General features: G+C 44.1%; 1 protein-coding gene across 1 annotated transcript in view; it reads left to right on the top strand.

The window, feature by feature from the left end:
* Window positions 1–15,182, top strand: part of LOC139448529 (GRIP and coiled-coil domain-containing protein 2-like) — a 43,856-nt gene extending 28,674 nt beyond the window's left edge. The window contains exons 13-24 of the mRNA XM_071230084.1: window positions 490–567; window positions 856–1,035; window positions 2,665–2,744; window positions 4,002–4,055; window positions 4,742–4,864; window positions 6,047–6,149; window positions 8,669–8,884; window positions 9,870–9,975; window positions 10,943–11,028; window positions 12,039–12,182; window positions 13,196–13,304; window positions 14,546–15,182. Of these exons, the coding sequence (XP_071086185.1) occupies window positions 490–567; window positions 856–1,035; window positions 2,665–2,744; window positions 4,002–4,055; window positions 4,742–4,864; window positions 6,047–6,149; window positions 8,669–8,884; window positions 9,870–9,975; window positions 10,943–11,028; window positions 12,039–12,182; window positions 13,196–13,304; window positions 14,546–14,619 (1,353 nt within the window). The 3' untranslated portion in view covers window positions 14,620–15,182. The remainder of the gene's footprint in view (window positions 1–489; window positions 568–855; window positions 1,036–2,664; window positions 2,745–4,001; window positions 4,056–4,741; window positions 4,865–6,046; window positions 6,150–8,668; window positions 8,885–9,869; window positions 9,976–10,942; window positions 11,029–12,038; window positions 12,183–13,195; window positions 13,305–14,545) is intronic.
* The last annotated feature ends 6,297 nt before the right edge of the window (window positions 15,183–21,479 follow it).

Consider the following 21,479-nt stretch of genomic DNA (forward strand, 5'->3'; position numbering starts at 1 on the left):
CTGTGTTGTATTGAGGTTGATGATGCTGTGTTGTATTGAGGGGTTCTGTGTTGTATTGAGGGGTGCTGTGTTGTATTGAGGTTGATGGTGCTGTGTTGTATTGAGGGGTTCTGTGTTGTATTTAGGTTGATGATGTTGTGTTGTATTGAGGTTGATGGTTCTGTGTTGTATTGAGGTTGATGGTTCTGTGTTGTATCAAGGTTGATGGTGCTGTGTTGTATTGAGGTTGATGGTTCTGTGTTGTATTGAGGTTGATGGTTCTGTGTTTTATTGAGGTTGATGGTGCTGTGTTGTATTGAGGTTGATGGTTCTGTGTTGTATTGAGGAGTGCTGTGTTGTATTGAGGTTGATGGTTCTGTGTTGTATTGAGGGGTTCTGTGTTGTACTGAGGTTGATGATGCTGTGTTGTATTGAGGTTGATGGTAGAGCTGTGTTGTATTGAGGTTGATGGTGCTGTGTTGTATTGAGGTTGATGGTGCTGTGTTCCAGGAATCTGAGCAGAGGACGTCCTCAGCTCAACTGCAGGGTCAGATGGAGCACCTGAACCAGCAGACAGAGGACTACAAGGTGAGGGGGTCAAGGGCGGGAGGGATGCGGCAGGGGTGGAGGGAGGGGGGACTTACTCAGAAGATGCTCACATTTGTTTTGGTTGGGAAATTCCCTTTTAAAAAATCCCGGATCAGTCTTTGAACAAAATACCCTCCGATAATTATAGGATGAGGGCAATGGTATTATATTTGTTTAGCTTTGAATATGAAATCATTGTGATGTTTGTGTGAATGACAACATTGTGTAAGGTGGTGTGGTCTGTGCTGTGCTGTGCTGTGCTGACACAGAAACTGATTGTGTCTACAGCTGCAGTTTTCCGAGCTGGCAGGCGAGAACCAGCGTCTCCAGGAGAAGATGAAGACGATATCGGACTCCCACCAGCGCACGGTGCGGTCACTGGAGACCCGTGTGCACACACTACAGGACGACCTGGACATCGCTCACGGGGAGCTGAAGGCCACACAGGCCGAGTACGACAGCTACAAGGTGCGCAGTTAGTGAGAGTGAGACTTGTAGGCATTTGACATTTGCCAGTGTAAATGACTGCTGCTTTAACAATAGTAATGTGAGAGTTAACAACACTGGCTGTACTCCTGTAATAGTTTACCACTATTGTAAACCTGTGAACATCTGACCTTGACCTTGACCTTGACCTTGCTTCTGCCATTCCTAGGTTCAGTTGATCGCTATGCATCTTCCCGAGGCAAGAGAGTCAACTGACTTTAAAAGTCCAGGTTCCATCCTTGCTGAACTACCATACCCGTGCTCGTGGGTTTCACCGAAGTGGTAAACGTCTAAGGCCTGCATCACTTCAGGCTTTCCTCCCACATTAAGCTGACACGCCGCGATATAACTGGAATACTGTTAAAAGCAGCGTTAAACCCAAGTCACTCACTCACTCACCTTGCTGAACTGGGATGAAATTTCTGGGCTTAATCGTAGCTCCACCAGTGACTATTATGAGTTATGTCCCTTCTATGTCCCCTCTACTGACCAATCAGATTCCACCTCTCATGTCACATGTACTCGCTTTAAACAAAATGGCGCCACCCAGTCAAGATGATGTCATCGATAATAAAGATCTTTTTTGTAACAAAACAAGTTTTAACCCGCGAAGTGCATCACACCATTTGAGCACCTTGATTAAAAATATAAAAAGATTTGGAAAATATGTATCCACACCCAGTTGACTGTCCCCCTGCTCTTCAAATTCGGCAATCAAACAAATTTGGCACGGCAAGTGCCATGTTGTTTATGAATCAGATATCAAAATCGTTACAGGATTTTGATTGGATTGTGTGAAGACTCGTTAGTCCAGCCAAAATATGACTTCATAATCCCAGACTAGTTTGGCAAGGTTGGAAACTGAACTTTTTATGCTAGTAAACACCCTTGGGAAGATGAAAGCTATGATAGTTGTTCCGGAGTAAGGGAGGTAACTCTGATTGCTGCTTTTATCCCTGTCCCCAGAATCCTGTGCTTGTTGTAAGCACTGCTAGAGAGTGATTCACCTGTTTGTGTGTCATCATGCCCTAAGATGCCTCCATCTGCCCGGAGAGCGGAAGGTCCGGCTGTACGATCCCCGCTCGCGTCATACCAAAAGATGTTAAAAGATGGTACTTGTTATCCTGGCTGGCCCTCGGCATTAAGGGGCGAAAACGAGGACTGGTCAGCTAGGAGTCAGTATACTGTGTCTGAGTGGGGTATTCATGTTAAACTGTGCATGGTATCTCAGTGGGCTAGCACTATAAAATCTGCATCAGTCTGGACTAGTACAAGCACACACACACACACACACACACACACACACACACACACACACACACACACACACACACACACTCTCATGCATGAACATCCCTATATAAGTGCAATAATCTGAATGCGACGTTAAACCCCTCTTCACCTCACCTCAGCTGACCTCATCACGCTCTTATGACCTGAACGCGACGTTAAACCCCTCTTCACCTCACCTCAGCTGACCTCATCACGCTCTTATGACCTGTATCGCTGCTTCTTAGTACAAACAGTGTTTTGACAGGTCCAAACTGGATTATGTGCAGTGTTACAGAAAATCAGTTATTTTCAACAAGTGTGCTGTTTGCTCTGTTGTAGGTTCGAGCCCACAGCGTCCTGCGGCAACAGAAGACAAAGTCTCCACAAGATTTGACCAAGGAGGTTGAGATGCAGGAGAAGTAAGTCAGCCGTTTCACATGACCAGCTCAGACTCCAGCGTAGTGATGACCTAGCAGTACATCACTCCCACAAACTATGATGTATGAACCAGTCATGTATGAACCTGTGTTGTATGAACCAGTGTATTAATCATTGATGTATGAACCAGTGATGACTGAACCAGTGATGCATGAACCAGTGATGTATGAACCAGTGATGTATGAACCAGTGGTGTATGAACCAGTGGTGTATGGACCAGTGATGTATGAACCAGTGATGTATGAACCAGTGATGTATGAACCAGTGATGTATGTACCAGTGATGTATGAACCAGTGATGTATGAACCAGTGTATGAACCAGTGATGTATGAACCAGTGATGTATGAACCAGTGATGTATGAACCAGAGATGTAGGAACCAGTGTAGGAACCAGTGATGTATGAACCAGTGTAGGAACCAGTGATGTAGGAACCAGTGATGTATGAACCAGTGATGTATGAACCAGTGTATGAACCAGTGTATGAACCAGTGATGTATGAACTAGTGTATGAACCAGTGGTGTGTGAACCAGTGTATGAACCAGTGATGTATGAACCAGTGTATGAACCAGTGATGTACGAACCAGTGTTGTATGTTGCGATACTAGGCTGGAATTTCTGGGCTCATTCGTAGCGCCATCAGTGGCTATTACAAGCTATTATTGGTCTTACTTCATGAAATGCATCAAATCACTTGTGAACCTTGATTAAAAACATGATATGATTTGGAAAATATTTGTTGATGCGGAGTTGGCAGTACACATGCTTTGCAAATCCTGCAAGCGAACGAAATCTGCAAGGCAGTTTACGAACCGAATGTCGATTTTGTGACGCGATTTTGATTGGACAATGCATAGATTCATTAGTCCAGCCAAAATATAACTCCACAATTCCAGCCTAGTTCGGCAAGGGTGGAAACTGGACTTTTATGATCAGTTAACTCCCTTGTCTCGGGAAGATGGACAGACCGTGACACTAGACCAAAGTGAAACTTTCAGCCAGGTTGCCTTGTGCCGAGTCTATTCCCTGTGTTACTGAGAACAAATGTGAGCAGCAAGAAACGTATAAGTTGTAATGATATTTAGGAATTAGAAATATTTTGGAGAAAGGCTATCTGAGCAGTTGGGTTGTCATGTGAGATTCAAGTGCATAAAATGTTTTTTTTCATCTATTAATCGTCGAAGGCTGCATCCACATGATTCTCAGGATGTTTTGTGACAGTGTTCCTTTTGGTTTCAGAGAGAGGCTAGAGGCTGCTGTAGAACAACTGAAGTTCAAACTGCAGCAGGTCAGGTAAGTGACACCCTGTCCCGCACACCTACAATTCCTGATCTGCAAGCTCCGGTCAGATGCATGAGGTTATAATTCTCATTCTATATAATTAATGTTTTTCGCAGGTCTGGTCGGTTGTAATTCCCATTCTATATAATTAATGTTTTTCTCATGTCTGGTCAGTTATAATTCCCATTCTATATAATTAATGTTTCTCTCAGGTCTGGTCAGTTGTAATTCCCAATCTATATAATTAATGTTTTTCTCAGGTCTGGTCAGTTATAATTCCCATTCTATATAATTAATGTTTTTCTCAGGTCTGGTCAGTTGCATCAAACAAAATCATTCACAGGCTCAAAGAGCACTTCCCCCTCCCCGACACCCACACCCACAGACCTCCCCTCCCCGACTCCCACACCCACAGACCTCCCCTCCCCTACCTGACACCCACACCCACAGACCTCCCCTCCCCGACACCCACACCCACAGACCTCCCCTCCCCGACACCCACACCCACAGACCTCCCCTCCCCGACACCCACACCCACAGACCTCCCCTCCCCGACACCCACACCCACAGACCTCCCCTCCCCGACACCCACACCCACAGACCTCCCCTCCCTGACACCACCACCCACAGACCTCCCCTCCACCACACCCAAACCCACACACCGACCCACCAACTCATTCACTCCTTCCATGTTTCAGTGAGCGGCTGAGTTCGTCCCAGTCAGACATGGAGGTTCTCCAGGAGGAGCATGAGCGTCTCCAGCAGCGACATGACAACCTCCTGCTGGACCTGGACACCAAGGAGGCCGCCTACAGGAAGAGGTGAGGCTCACAGCTGGAGTAACAGCCTATCTTCCAAGTCTGGGACCCTGAACTTTATCGATCTCTCAGTCTCAGCAGGGGCTGCTCCAATTTAAATATCTCAGCAGGGGTGGTCCTAAGTCAAAGGAGAACCTTATAGATCTCTCTGAACAGGTGGCCCTACGTCAAAGGGGAACTTTATCGATCTCTCTGCAGGGGTGGCCTTAAGTCAAAGGAGAACTTTATCGATCTCTCAGCAGGGGCTGCTCTAATTTAAATATCTCAGCAGGGGTGGTCCTAAGTCAAAGGAGAACCTTATAGATCTCTCTGAATAGATGGCCCTACTTTAAAGAGGAACTTTTTCGATATCTCAGCAGGGGTGGTCCTAAGTCAAAGGAGAACCTTATAGATCTCTCTGAATAGATGGCCCTACTTTAAAGAGGAACTTTATCGATATCTCAGCAGGGGTGGCTGACACTGGTGTATGACTGGAATACTGTTGAAAGCAGCCGATGGCTTAATTAGGTATTGACTCCTGTGTGTTGCCTACAGGCAGGTATTGACTCCTGTTCGTTGCCTACAGTAAGGTATTGACTCCTGTGTGTTGCCTGCAGGCAGGTATTGACTCCTGTGTGTTGCCTACGGTAAGGTATTGACTCCTGTGTGTTGCCTACAGTAAGGTATTGACTCCTGTGTGTTGCCTACAGTAAGGTATTGACTCCTGTGTGTTGCCTACAGTAAGGTATTGACTCCTGTGTGTTGCCTGCAGGCAGGTATTGACTCCTGTGTGTTGCCTACAGTAAGGTATTGACTCCTGTGTGTTGCCTACAGTAAGGTATTGACTCCTGTGTGTTGCCTACAGGCAGGTATTGACTCCTGTGTGTTGCCTACAGTAAGGTATTGACTCCTGTGTGTTGCCTGCAGGCAGGTATTGACTCCTGTGTGTTGCCTACAGGCAGGTATTGACTCCTGTGTGTTGCCTACAGGCAGGTATTGACTCCTGTGTGTTGCCTACAGTAAGGTATTGACTCCTGTGTGTTGCCTACAGTAAGGTATTGACTCCTGTGTGTTGCCTACAGTAAGGTATTGACTCCTGTGTGTTGCCTACAGTAAGGTATTGACTCCTGTGTGTTGCCTACAGTAAGGTATTGACTTCTGTGTGTTGCTTGCAGTAAGGTATTGACTTCTGTGTGTTGCCTGCAGGTTGGAGGAGGTGTCGGCAGAGAAGACCAGCAGTGCTGTGGAGCAGCAGGAACTCATCTCGCAGCTGACCTCACAGAACGAGACACTCGCCGTCTCACTCAAGGTTAGTGATGTGTGTTGATTGAGAGTGAAATGAGACACTCACCGTCTCACTCAAGGTTAGTGATTTGTGTTGAGTGAGTGAAATGAGACACTCGCCGTCTCACTCAAGGTTAGTGACGTGTGTTGATTGAGAGTGAAATGAGACACTCGCCGTCTCACTCAAGGTTAGTGATTTGTGTTGAGTGACTGAGAGTGAAATGAGACACTCGCCGTCTCACTCGAGGTTAGTGACGTGTTGTGTGAGTGAGTGAAATGAGACACTCGCCGTCTCACTCGAGGTTAGTGACATGTGTTGAGTGAGTGAGTGAAATGAGACACTCGCCGTCTCACTCAAGGTTAGTAACGTGTGTTGTGTGAGTGAGTGAAATGAAACACTCGCAAACTCACTCAAGGTTAGTGATGTGTGTTGAGTGAGTGAGTGAAATGAAACACTCACCGTCTCACTCACGGTTAGTGACGTGTGTTGGGTGAGTGAGAGTGAAATGAGACACTCGCCGTCTCACTCACGGTTAGTGACGTGTGTTGAGTGAGTGAGTGAAATGAGACACTCGCCGTCTCACTCAAGGTTAGTGACGTGTGTTGAGTGAGTGAGTGAAATGAGACACTCGCAGTCTCACTCAAAGTTAGTAACGTGTCTAGTGAGTGAGTGAAATGAGACACTCGCCGTCTCACTCACGGTTAGTGACGTGTGTTGGGTGAGTGAGAGTGAAATGAGACACTCGCCGTCTCACTCACGGTTAGTGACGTGTGTTGAGAGAGTGAGTGAAATGAGACACTCGCAGTCTCACTCAAGGTTAGTGACGTGTGTTGAGTGAGTGAGTGAAATGAGACACTCACAGTCTCACTCAAGGTTAGTGACGTGTGTTGGGTGAGTGAGTGAAATGAGACACTCGCCGTCTCACTCAAGGTTAGTGACGTGTCTAGTGAGTGAGTGAGTGAAATGAAACACTCGCCGTCTCACTCAAGATTAGTGACGTGTCTAGTGAGTGAGTGAGTGAAATGAAACACTCGCTGTCTCACTCAAGATTAGTGACGTGTCTAGTGAGTGAGTGAGTGAAATGAGACACTCGCCGTCTCACTCAAGATTAGTGACGTGTCTAGTGAGTGAGTGAAATGAGACACACGCCGTCTCACTCAAGATTAGTGACGTGTGTTGAGTGAGTGAGTGAAATGAGACACTCGCCGTCTCACTCAAGGTTAGTGACGTGTGTTGAGTGAGTGAGTGAAATGAGACACTCGCCATCTCACTCAAGATTAGTGACTTGTGTTGAGTGAGTGAGTGAAATGAAACACTCACCGTCTCACTCAAGGTTAGTGACGTGTCTAGTGAGTGAGTGAGTGAAAGGAGACACTCGCCGTCTTACTCAAGGTTAGTGACGTGTGTTGTGTGAGTGAGTAAAATGAGACCTTGCCGTCTCACTTAAGGTTAGTGACGTGTGTTGAGTGAGTGAGTGAAATGAAACACTCGCCGTCTCACCCAAGGTTAGTGACATATATAATCATAAAACCCGTAACTGTCGTTCGGAACACCCTCTGTTAAATATTTCAAGGCTGCATGATTAGAAAACACATTCCGTCTGTCATTTTCATGATCTGGTAAGCTACGCTCTGATTGGTTGGATGAAAGGTTGTTCTGACGTGACCCGTAATGGGATGTCATCAGGTCTTTGTTTAGCAATAGCAAGAACTAAGATCTGATTTTAATAAGATTGAACTATGATCTGATTTTAATGAGATTACGAACAATATGGATAGTTGCTCATGGAATTATCCAGGGAACACAGGATACAATAGTCTGTACATCCACTGTCATTTACAATCAACAGATTAACTGACAATAAGATACAGACTGAGTGAGTGAGTGAGTGAGTGAGTTGGGTTTAACGCCGCTTTTAACAGTATTCCAGTTATATCGCGGCGTGTCAGCTTAATGTGGGAGGAAAGCCCGAAGTGATGCAGGTCTCAGACGTTTATCACTTCGGTGAAACCCACGTGCACGGGTATGGTGCTGACAAACCTTGAAACATAATCGGGGCGAACCGGGATTCGAACCCACAATCATAGGTTTCTGGCGTGCCCAAGGGACGCAACTCTGCACAGCGAATCGCGGCGCCTTAGACGACTGGGCCACCCGTGCCCCTGATACAGACTGAGACACGATTAGCTCAGCTTTCAGGGACACAACATGCCTTTCACATGTGTCCCCAAAACTAACTGCTATGTAACTGCTGTAACTTAGTGTACAGGTACTTCACATTCTCATGGAATCTTTACACATGCACACAGAATGTTAGGAATCCAAGGATACTAATGAACCTCAAATATCGAAAGAAACTGAAAGTAATTTTGGGTGGAAAGCAAAGGGAGACAACTCTGTAATCGTATAACATGTAGACCACTGGAAAATAAGGTTGAAAATAGAACGTTATGCCATCCGTTTCCGTTTCTTTGATCTTGATGTGACTGCAGCAATATTCCCTCACTCAGTCAACTCTAGAGTTTGGTGTATATGTTTTGTAGGAGCAGATCCGAGCGATGCAGGATGACCACAACAAGGCCCAGGAGTTTCTGCAGAAGCAGCTTGACCTGGCCGACACCGAGAACCTGCGCCTCCAGAGGGAGCTGCAACAACAGCTACAAAGGTCACTGAGGGTCAAGGACAGCAGTGAGACACGCGACTCACCGCTGGAGTCTGTGGCAGATTATATGCATCCTGAAGAGCGACAGGAAGGGGAGGTAATTTGTACATACAACTTTACACTACAATATGTGACCTGTTCCATGCAAACGGGTTTGGGGGTGGGGAATGGGTGGCCCAGTCATCTAAGGCGACGCGATTTGCTGTGCAGTGCTGAGTCCCTTCTGCATGCCAGAAACCTATGATGGTGGGTTACGAATCCCGGTTCGCGCTAATTATGTTTCTAGGTTTGTCAGCACCATACCCGTGCTTGTGGGTTTCACTGAAGTGGTAGGTAAACGTCTGAGACCTGCATCACTTCGGGTTTTCCTCCCACATTAAGCTGACATGCCGTGATATGACTGGAATAATGTTAAAAGCGGCGTTAAACCCAACCCTCTCTCACTCACTCCATGCAAAAGGACCACATGTCCGTAAAACTGAAGCCGAGGAAACGCTTAACTTTTGGAGTGCTACATTTGACATTTTGAGTGTTTTTGCCAATTGGGATCCTCAGTCGTCACTCTTCCTGACCACAATGTTAAGGGATGAAACAAGTTCACTTTTTGTTTTTGTTTTCTGAAAAAGAGCGGGAGGAGAAAAGCTCCATAAGTCTGAGGTTAAAATTTGGACACTCTCTGATGATTTCTTTGCAATAAAATTGTAATATTTACTGATAAAATGTTTGCATCTTGGCATTTTTTGTACATCAGCTGTAATATGGCTGGAATAGCATTAAAAATGGCATAGAACATCTTGACTCTTTACAAAATCTTTACAATCAATCAGCTGAATGTACTAATTTCTTGTATCTCACACAAATGCTATTTGTTTGGATCAGGCAGAGTTTCTACTCATGTTGTCATATTACGTGTAATATATTCCAATTTTTTTTAACGTGTTGCCCAGTCCTTGTAGACAGTTCGGTAATTTCGGTATGAAAAAATTAAGGGACACTCTGTCACCAAAGTTGATAAAGTAGCTGATACTAACGAAGTAGGTAATGTTTAAACTGTGTTGAAAAGCGTGATGTTTTCCCATCAGGGATCTGAGATCAACGACCCTGAGCCATGCCCAAAGACAGCCGTGAGTCCTGTCAGCTCCCTCTCCTTCGAGCAGCTGCTGAAGACTCCCTTGGAAGAAGGACAAAGTAAGATTCTGAAAGATAGTGACCTCAACATGGTTGGTTGCAGGACTGTTTAGGCTTCAAAACTAAGGCTAAAAGAATGATTGTCTTGGTTCTCAGGCACAGCCTGCATCATGCTAAAGTCTGCTGCAAGTTTCGGTTTTATTTTAATTTTCAAATCCAAATACTTAGAATTAATTTGATCCAATATAGCAAAGAGTTACTCTTTACTGCGCATATCGTGTTATGGTCATGGTGGCAAAGGGTGTGCTTGTGAGGCCCTTTCCCAGGTTGATGGCACACAACTGTTTATTTGGTTACATACAAGTTGTTACAAGCAAAAAACAAACAAAAACAACCGCCTGACCACACTTTATTTTCAAGAGTCATTGCTTGAGAACCAAATTTTTGATATTCTTTTAAGCCTAACATAAGTCTCCTGGCCCGAGACTATAAGGTGTTCATGTAGGCAGATGCTAACTTTTGCTTACTTAATTTTTAACCCTGTCCGTATGAATGATGGGTAGAGCGAAATAATTGATCATACTATTGATGTGTTGCAATTGTTTATTGCCCAGTCAGCCTGTGAAGATCCGGGGTAGAATAGGTCTTCAGCAACCCATGCTTGCCATAAAAGGCGACTATGCTTGTCGTAAGGGGCTACTAACGGGATCGGGTGGTCAGACTCGCTGACTTGGTTAATGCATGTCATCGAATCCCACTTGTGTGGATCGATGCTCATTATGTCAATCACTGGGTTGTCTGGTCCAGACTCAATTATTTACAGACCGCCGTCATATAGCTGAGTGCAGCGTTAAACAACAAACAAACACAACAGAATTAGTCTCCATAGTTAAAAACCTGCTTCACCCTACCCATCACCAACTTATACAGGGTGGGAAATTAAAACAGAATTACTCCATAGCTGGTTTATCAGCTTGGCATAGTGCATCATTAAAAGCATACACTATAAACTGAATTTTGTCCCTAGTGATGAAGATAGAGCCGGGTGTTGATGAAGAAACGCTGAAGACCAGCCTTGTGACAGCTCACAAGAGGATTGAGCACCTAACAGAGGTAGGAGATCCAGTGATTGCAGTGGTTACCTAGCAACCTGAAGTGTGGTCTTGCTGAAATTGAGCACCTCTCTGATGTAGTTTATGCAGTGATTGCAGTGGTTACCTAGCAACCTGAAGTGTGGTCTTGCTGTAATTGAGCACCTCACTGATGTAGTTTATGCAGTGATTGCAGTGGTTACCTAGCAACCTGAAGTGTGGTGTTGCTGTAATTGAGCACCTCACTGATGTAGTTTATGCAGTGATTGCAGTGGTTACCTAGCAACCTGAAGTGTGGTGTTGCTGTAATTGAGCACCTCACTGATGTAGTTTATGCAGTGATTGAAGTGGTTACCTAGCAACCTGAAGTGTGGTGTTGCTGTAATTGAGCACCTCTCTGATGTAGTTTATGTACTGGTTACCTAGCTACCTGAAGTGTGGTCTTGCTGTAATTGAGCACCTCTCTGATGTAGTTTATGTACTGGTTACCTAGCAACCTGAAGTGTGGTGTTGCTGTAATTGAGCACCTCTCTGATTTAGTTTATGTACTGGTTACCTAGCTACCTGAAGTGTGGTCTTGCTGTAATTGAGCACCTCACTGATGTAGTTTATGCAGTGGTTACCTAGCAACCTGAAGTGTGGCGTTGCTGTAATTGAGCACCTCACTGATGTAGTTTATGCAGTGGTTACCTAGCAACTTGAAGTGTGGCGTTGCTGTAATTGAACACCTCACTGATGTAGTTTATGCAGTGGTTACCTAGCAACCTGAAGTGTGGCGTTGCTGTAATTGAGCACGTCACTGATGTAGTTTATTCAGTGACTACAGTGGTTACCTAGCTACATGAAGTGTGGTGTTGCTGTAATTGAGCACCTCACTGATGTAGTTTATGCAGTGATTGCAGTGGTTACCTATTAACCTGTTGTGTGATCTTGCTGAAAGGAAAAGTATGTGTAGATGCCCATAGAGTTACAGGATGATATTGTGTGTTGTTAAGCTGACCTCTGATGATTGTGTTTGTGTTGCTGCTGCAGCTGCTGACCGACAGCGAGGAGACTGTCAACCTCTACACGGAGCAGGTGAAGATCCTCAAGGGGGAGATCCGCCGACTGGAGCGGAATGAGGAGCGGGAGAGTGAGACACGCAACCTCGAGTACCTCAAGAACATCCTGATGAAGGTGAGACCACAGTCAATGTACAGAGGGTGGGGGAAATATACAGGGGTGGGGGAAATATACAGGGGTGGGGGAAATATACAGGGGTTGTGGGAATATACAGGGGTGGGGGAAATATACAGGGGTGGGGGAAATATACAGGGGTGGGGGAAATATACAGGGGTGGGGGAAATATACAGGGGTTGTGGGAATATACAGGGGTGGGGGAAATATACAGGGGTGGGGGAAATATACAGGGGCGGGGGAAATATACAGGGGTTGGGGAAATATACAGGGGTTGTGGGAATATACAGGGGTTGTTATATACAGCGGGGGAATATAGAGGGGGGGGGAATATACAGGGGTTGTTATATATCTGGTGTGCTATAATGCCTTGAGGGTTATTGTTTTTTACACGAAAAGATGAACAATATCTCAAATTACGTCACTTTCATGTGAAATGAGGAAATATACATCTGTGTATATCTAGTGGATAGAGTGTCTGGTTGATAGGCTGGTGGTTTTTGACCAAAAGACATTAAAAGATGATACTTGATGTTACCCTGCCGGGCATTAAGGGGATAAAACATAGACCTTTCAGCTCGGAGTCAGTATACTGTGTCTGAATTGGGTATCCATGCTAAACTGCAGCATGATATCTCATTGGGCTTGCACTAAAAAACCACGCACGCACGCACGCACGCACACACACACACTTATAATCCTAGACCTGTGAAGATCTGGGGGTAGAATAGAATAGGTTTTCTGCAACCCGTGTTTGCTGTAACAGGCAACTATGGTTGTAGTAAGAGGTGACTAACTGGATCGGGTGGTCAGGGTCGCTGACCCAATTGCATGGATCGATGCTCATGATGTCAAGTACTGGAATGTCAGGTCCAGACTTGATTATTTCCAGACCTCCATCATATAGCTGGAATATTGCTGAGTGGGGTGTTAAACAACAAACCAAACCAAATCTAATAATCTTGAACGCCATTTTGGACCCATTTCACCTGAGCATCTGTGTGTTGCATCAGTTCCTGTCGCTGAAGGTGGGGGACGAGAGACAGCAGCTGGTGCCTGTCCTCACCACCATGTTGAAACTCAGCAAGGAGGAGATGGACAAACTCAACGCCGTCGCTCAGGGTACGTCCAGAATCAATGTGTGCACAGGGAGGTAGCTGCATGGTCTCAGAGGCCAGTACTTGAAACTGAAGGAAAATCGCCCAGAACACTGTGTTTTATGACTGTACATGTTCCATGTGTAAAGGGTGGCGGTCGGGTAGCCTAGTGGTTAAAGCATTCGCTTGTCACGCCAAAGACCCGGGTTCGATTCCTGACATGGGTACAATGTGTGAAGCCCATTTCTTGTCCCCTGCCGTGATATTGCTGGAATATTGCTAAAAGCGGCGTAAAACCATCCTCACTCACTCACCCATGTGTAAAGGAAGAGTCCGTATCCACTGAACAGGGGACTGAGGTGGATGTGGTGCATGTGCAGCTTGTATGCTGTATATGTATTTGTCAATGCACCTTGTTGAATCAACACATGCACAGGGGCACAGGTGATCCAGTTGTATAAGGCACTGCAATTAAAAGTTTGCTGTAAAAGACCCTGTGCTTGTCGCAAGAGGCGACTAACGGGATCGGGTGTCAGGCTCGCTGACTTGGTTGATGCATGTCATCGATCCCAATTGCATGCATCGATGCTCATGATATTAATAAGTAGATTGTCTGGTCCAGACTCAATTATTTACAGACCGTCGTCATATAGCTGGAATATTGCTGAGTGCGGCGTTAAACAACAAACAAACCAAGCCACCTAAACAAATGACAGGAGGCAGAAAATGCTTGATTGGTCAAATGGAATTGTTGGGAAATTATGGTGGAATACATTCCTTGTACCCTATTTAGTGGCATGTTTTAATGAAATATTACGCTTCATTCTTACATTGTTTTTTCAACAGTCGGAGGGGGCACGGGTGGCCCAGTCGTCTAAGGCGCCGCAATTCGCTGTGCAGAGTTGCGTCCCTTGGGCACACCAGAAACCTGTGATTGTGGGTTCGAATCCCGGTTTGCCCAAATAATGTTTCTAGGTTTGTCAGCACCATACCCATGCTCGTGGGTTTCACCGAAGTGGTAAACGTCTGAGACCTGCATCACTTCGGACTTTCCTCCCACATTAAGCTGACACGCCGCGATATAACTGGAATAATGTTAAAAGCGGCGTTAAACCCAACTCACTCACTCACTCACTCAACAGTCAGATAATTCTTTTTTCTTTACGCACTTTCTTGGCTAGAAGATAAATTGTTTTGTTTGAAGTGAGAAGATGAATTGTTTTGTTTGAAGTGAGAAGTATTTACAGCTGTAACTTTTGTTTGCAGGTGAGGAGGTGCCAGTAGCTGGGCAGGCAGCTGGGTGGGGCTCCTATCTACATCGCTGGTCCGGGCTGGTGTAGTCACATGACAGGCCATGTGACGGTCACATGACTTGTAGACGGAATCGTATTCATTTCTGTGGCCTTGGGACTGTCACATGATACGAAAAGAAGATCGTCAGTAAAAGTGGCTTATGTTGTAACATGACCTGAAAGTTGAATCATATCTACATTATTGGAGTGTCACATGACATAATGTGTGACTGCCAGTGGCCATCAAGGAAGGATCTACACCATGATGAAAGTATGGCCGACTGTGTTTAATACTGACAATGGATCTGCACTGGCGCAGAGCACCATGGGGGGGATCATTCACTGGTACATATCAGGAATTTGACAAACCAGGGTGTCTTTTAAGAAATTATATTTTGTGAGTTCCTTTGTGTTATTTATGTAAATGAGCATTTTTTTTGGAGAAAGTGGGCGTTTGTGTGAACTGAAGCTTGAGAGAAGGAGAATTTGTGTGCCCAGATTGTATTGTGATATGTGGTTGTTTTTAATGTATACTTCTAGAGTTTTAGAGATTACGGGGGATGTGTTTTCTATGTGTTGAACACTCTTTGAGGGGTGTATGTGATATTTTGGGGGGTTGTCAGATGCCCTGTCGGGATTCACATATGGATATTTAAATGTTCGAGGTTCGATTCCCCAAATGGGTACAATGTAAGAAGCCCTTTTCTGGTGTTCCCCACCGTGATGTTGCTGGAGTATTGCTAAAAGCGGCGTAAAACCGTACTCACTCACTCACTCAGTGATTGAAACAGTCACAAGGGAGGAGAGACTTCCAGGTTTCGGTACATTCCACAGTTTGCCATCACCAGGATCTCCATGACTACACAAGCTGTTGCCATCACCAGGATCTCCGTGCCTACACAAGCTGTTTTATGACCACCTTATCATGTTCAAATCTAAATATAATGTCGCATCAACATTTTAGTTCAAAAGTTAACACAATACATGAATATTCCTTGACACCATGCAGAGTTGCTTCCCTTAACTGCCAGGATATGATGTTTCCCAAATTTGCCCAACATTGTAACACTGCTTCTGAAAACAATCTTGGATGGTGCCTTGTGACTTAAACACTCAAGTTTTGTGTCTTGGTTGCAGTTAAGTGGGTGTTTGTTTTGAGCATTAGTGTACAAAAAGTTTACAAAGTATGCATCTTTAGCGGAGGAAATTAAGTACCAGATATCAGTCTCTGAAACTGATGCTTGTCTGCAATCCCAAGACTACTATGTTGTCTTGAGAGGGTAAAAACCCAATGATGGTAGTCCTCGTGGACCAATGTCATTAGAATCAGATTTTTGTTCCTGCGACTGCTCAACAAAGAAACGAGGACATCCGGTTACAGGTCACGTCACAACATTCTATCAACTGACCAATCAGAACGTGGCTTACCAGATTTGAATGTGACCGTCTGAATGTGTTTTCTGACCATGAAATCTCCATAAGGTTAACACAGAATATTCTGAACAACAGTTACGGTCTGTATGACTGACTCCATCTAAATCATCGTCTATTGCTTGCATCAAAGGGAAAAAAATTTGAAACAGAAGATTTGAAAAGTGAGGTGTTAGAACCATGCAATCTCCATCAGGAGTGACTTTCATTGGCCAGTGGGGAGTACTGACATACAATCTCGGACATCTATTATACCTTCCAGAATTTTGTTTTGTGAAGTTTTCAAATTTGGAATAGCTATTTTTCAAAACATAGTCTGGAATGGAAATCGCCAGTTTGAAACACCTGTGGTAAAGCTCAAGAAGGTTGCCTTTTGATTGGCTAATGTGGATTTCTTGTTGGTGATTATACTGGTCAGTCAAAGTTCACAAAAGGTCCTCAGATCTTTGTGTATTGGAAGTGAGCACTAAGATCTGATTTTAATGAGATTGCCTCACTGACAAGTAGCATTTGACAGCTGTAATTCTGAATGACTCAATGCTTCAATTTTGCAACAAATTGGAACTGTATAAAACTGAATGTGAAACAAGTAAGCATTTCTGTCTCGTTCAAGCAGGACTAGTTACAGACTCCGAGGACTAGTGAAATAAGGTCTCCACTAGCCCGCTAGTCTTAAATACTAGGGCTTGGATGAGTCCAAATTTACTACCCGGGTACCCACACCCCTATTACCCGATCCTACCCGGGTAACCGCTGTTGGTGTCAAGAGATAGGTACAAAATGTCCGATTGGGAATAGTTTGACAGTATGTTTTTAGATACACCTATAAAACGATGTGGTCATGCATACACTGAAGTTGACTGAAGTTTTAGCTTTGTTCAAACATATATAAGTCAGAAGGAACGTGTTCCTAGCCATGGAGAAATGCGAACTTAAGAAACTTAAAATTGTCATGTAACCATGTAGTTATAGTGTGAATTTCAGTCATGAAACAATATATCACGTGACTATCACGGGTCCGGGTAGTCCTATGGGTACCCAGGTCCTACTCAGTACTCACCCGACCCGACCCGACCCGACCCGACCCGACCCGGGTACCTGATTTACCCGTCCCAGCCCTATTAAATACCAAACTCTACCCAACATGACCACCATGAGGACTAGTGTTGAAAAAGACCAAAATTCAAAGGCAGGATTGTGTTGTATTTATATTGTGAATGAAAAATAGACTAGAAACAAGCTGAGAACAATGTATATATGGTAGGAGGGAGACTAGTCCCAAAGCCCTCAATGAGTATTATGTGGTAGGAAACTCGTTGTCTTTCAATTCAGACCCAGATACTTGCACAGCTTATTGTTGTTTGTAATTTCGGTGTAGATGTATATATATCTGTATGTGTTGTGTAATTATTTACCATGTAACAATAGTACTTTGGGTGTTAAATGTCTTTAGATGAGATGGTGTTAAATGTCCCAGAGGATTGGGTGTTATATGTCCCAGAGGATTGGGTGTTAAGTGTCCCAGAGGATTGGGTGTGAAATGTCCCAGAGGATTGGGTGTTAAGTGTCCCAGAGGATTGGGTGTTATATGTCCCAGAGGATTGGGTGTTATATGTCCAAGAGGATTGGGTGTTAAGTGTCCCAGAGGATTGGGTGTGAAATGTCCCAGAGGATTGGGTGTTAAGTGTCCCAGATGATTGGGTGTTATATGTCCCAGAGGATTGGGTGTTAAGTGTCCCAGAGGATTGGGTGTGAAATGTCCCAGAGGATTGGGTGTTAAGTGTCCCAGATGATTGGGTGTTATATGTCCCAGAGGATTGGGTGTTATATGTCCAAGAGGATTGGGTGTTAAGTGTCCCAGAGGATTGGGTGTGAAATGTCCCAGAGGATTGGGTGTTAAGTGTCCCAGAGGATTGGGTGTTATATGTCCCAGATGATTGAGTGTTAAATGTCCCAGATGATTGGGTGTTATATGTCTTTAGATGAGATGGTGTTAAATGTCCCAGAAGACTGGGGAGACTGGGTGTTAAGTGTCCCAGATGATTGGGTGTTAAGTGTACCAGATAATTGGGTGTTATATGTCCCAGATGATTGGGTCTGTTTAAGACGTGAGTCTCTAAATACCGGAATTCAGGCACGAGTGTCGTAAACATGGTATGACATGAACACGGAATATAATGTTCTATTTATTACCGAAGAAGATGTCAAATTTTAGTGTTTACCTATAAGGACTGCAAGTTGCAGCAGCAGCAGAACCCCAGTTTGTCAAATGACGTCAATAATCTTCAGCTATGACGTCTGTTCTCACGTCACATTAAAATTCGTTTACAATGGAAACAATACACAGTTGTCTCGTGACATGATATGACACAAGGGCACATAGGATTTTTATGGATCCCGAAATGTTTGCCCTTGTACATATTATGGTGAAGGTAGTGTGGGTCTGGGACCGTGTCTGGTTCATGAGGGGTGGGAGTGGAGGTATATTCTGTGTGTAATGTGTATTCTTTCTTTGTTTGTTGTTCGTTGTTTAACGCCGCACTCAGCAATATTCCAGCTACGGCAGTCTGTAAATAATTGATTCTGGACCAGACAATACAGTGATTGACATCATGAGCATCGATCCACATAATTTGGATACGATGACATGCATCAACCATGTCAGCGAGCCCGACCACCCGATCCCGTTAGTCGCCTCTTACGGCAAGCTGGGTTGCTGAGGACCTATTCTACCCCGGGTCTTCGCGGGTCGTGTTATGTGTAAAGTACAGCATGAAGGATGACTGATATGATCAGTGATGGTTCATTTTGTAAATAGTTGGTTTAAACATATTTTTATTCATTGAAATGAGCTGGGATTGGTGAACAAGCTTTACAGCTTATGTTAACACAGCTCCCATACAACATATATTACATATTGAAATGAAGGATGTGACGTCATCGATATAGACATTATTTAAATAATAGTATTTGTAAATAGTTCAATGTATTAGTTTCAGTGAGTAATGATGCATATCTTTAGCAAACATTCTTGTGCATGTCTGTGTGGACGGACTCCCAAACAACCATATTGTGAAAAATAATGTTTATCATAACCATGTTACTTTCATCAACATAATTGTCATTTAGGTGGCCTTTGTGTAATAATATATATGTTAGTGAGGTATGTGATGTTATATTTTCTGTTGTTGTAGCATTAGAAGACTTTATTTTGTTATTTTAATCCTGAAAACAAAGGGCTGACCATTTGATATTCAAAGGAGCGGGCACTTTCGGACTTTCCTCCCACATTTAGCTGACACGCCATGACATAACTGGAATACTGTTCAAAGCGTTGTTAAACCCAACTCACTCACTCAAAGGAGCGGGCACTTTCGGACTTTCCTCCCACATTTAGCTAACACGCCATGACATAACTGGAATACTGTTCAAAGCGTTGTTAAACCCAACTCACTCACTCAAAGGAGCGGGCACTTTCGGACTTTCCTCCCACATTTAGCTGACACGCCATGACATAACTGGAATACTGTTCAAAGCGTTGTTAAACCCAACTCACTCACTCAAAGGAGCGGGCACTTTCAGACTTTCCTCCCACATTTAGCTGACACGCCATGACATAACTGGAATACTGTTCAAAGCGTTGTTAAACCCAACTCACTCACTCAAAGGAGCGGGCACTTTCGGGCTTTCCTCCCTGATTAGGCTGACGCAATGACATAACTGAAATGTTATTCAAGGTGATGTTGAACACATCTCACTCACTCACTCACTCACTCACTCTTGAGTAAGGATAAGATATACGATGAAGGTCATGACTTGCTTGATCACAGTGTTAAAATCTTCACCGAAATGTTGCTCGCAATTTAGAAAAGAAGTTGTTCATCCATAAATCTTATCCTTACTTGGTACTCAAACTTATAAATGCCTCTCAAAGAAATATTTTTTAAGTCAGTACTTAGAAAAATACAATTTCTTCCTCTGAAGAGGAGCCCAAAAGTATTTTTTAAAACATCCAGCATGTGGAAACATGATATTTTTCCAGCATTTTCAGAAACAGAAACAGAAAATCCCTGCTGAATATGAAATGATCTGCCACTTGATGTGGGACCTGAACCATGAGCCTTGCCAGGGTGTATGCGAGTTGAATTGTGTCCTCGGGGGACCACCAAGTTCCAACTCCTAGCAGTCATTATGTTGAAGTTGTATATCATTCAGAACCATGGGTTCGAGGGTTTGTCTTCATGCCAAAAACCTGGGTTCAATTCCTTACATGGGCACAGTGTGTGGAGCCTATTCTCGGTGTACCAGGCTAATGGACAAAATACTATTGAATCATGTACTTGTGTTTATTTAACTTAACATGCAGCCAGACATGAGTCACTTCTACTGCAGTATCAGATACTATTCGTATGACAACAATTCCAAACAATCAGTCTCGTTCAGTACCAAACAGGACACTCATAATATCCTTATAAAATGTTAAGTAGCATAGTACCTTTGACCTTTCACAAAGTAATGTGATTGATAACACAAGTTATTTTCAGCTTTCAAGCTCCATCAGGACGCACGGGTGGCCCAGTCATCTAAAACACTGCATTTCATGTCAGTGTTGTGTCCCTTAGGCATGCTAGCACCATGATCGTGGTTTGAAGCCAAGATTCACCCACTAATGTTTCTTGGCTAGTGAGCACCATACCCATGTTTGTGGGTGCAAAGTGGTAGACGATCTCTAACCTTTCCTTCCACAAGCGAACACGCCATGATATTCTGGAGATACTGCTCAAAGCAGCTGTAAACTAAACTCACTCTGACCACTGTCATTAATCTGTCCTTCTGGATGGGTCCAGGTTACGTCAGTGGACAGGTACCGTCATGCCGTACCCCGTCTGTGATGCTCCTCATGACTCCCATCACTGTCTTGTCTGGCCCTGATACGATTATTTACAGGCCTTCGTAATATAGCTGAAATATGGCATTCTGAAATATTCTCATTTGCTGAGAATAGAGTGTATCCATGTCTGTGTTTTGACATCACAAAAGATACTTTTTTGGTGGAACAAGACTTGAATGGTTGCATGTCACTGAACACCCTGTTTACATGTGCTTCATTAAGTCAATACTGTGGTATGATTATGTATTATGTCCAGGTTTAGAATTGCCATTGTCTATCAGATTATCTATTTTCTGGGCTATTTTTGTTATGAGATTGAATGTGTGAATGTTTAAACTTTCTTGGGAATAAATAAATATTTCAAAGTCTGTGTCTGTTATTCTCTGTGCAACAACCGTTTGTGTCCATTGTTCGGTTCAACAACAGTCTGTGTCCATTGTTTTCTGTCCAAAAACAAAGTCTGTGTCCCTTGTTCTCTGTGCGAGTGGTGATGAATGCTACATAATAATCGTATTGATACGAGTAGATACCCCTCTCGGCGTCAGCGGAAAGTGCAGAAAAGTGTGGGAGAAGTTGACCACAGCGG

Source organism: Haliotis cracherodii, unplaced genomic scaffold, assembly GCF_022045235.1.
Source record: "Haliotis cracherodii isolate W230 unplaced genomic scaffold, xgHalCrac1.p SCAF_7, whole genome shotgun sequence".
Lineage (NCBI taxonomy): Eukaryota > Metazoa > Mollusca > Gastropoda > Lepetellida > Haliotidae > Haliotis > Haliotis cracherodii.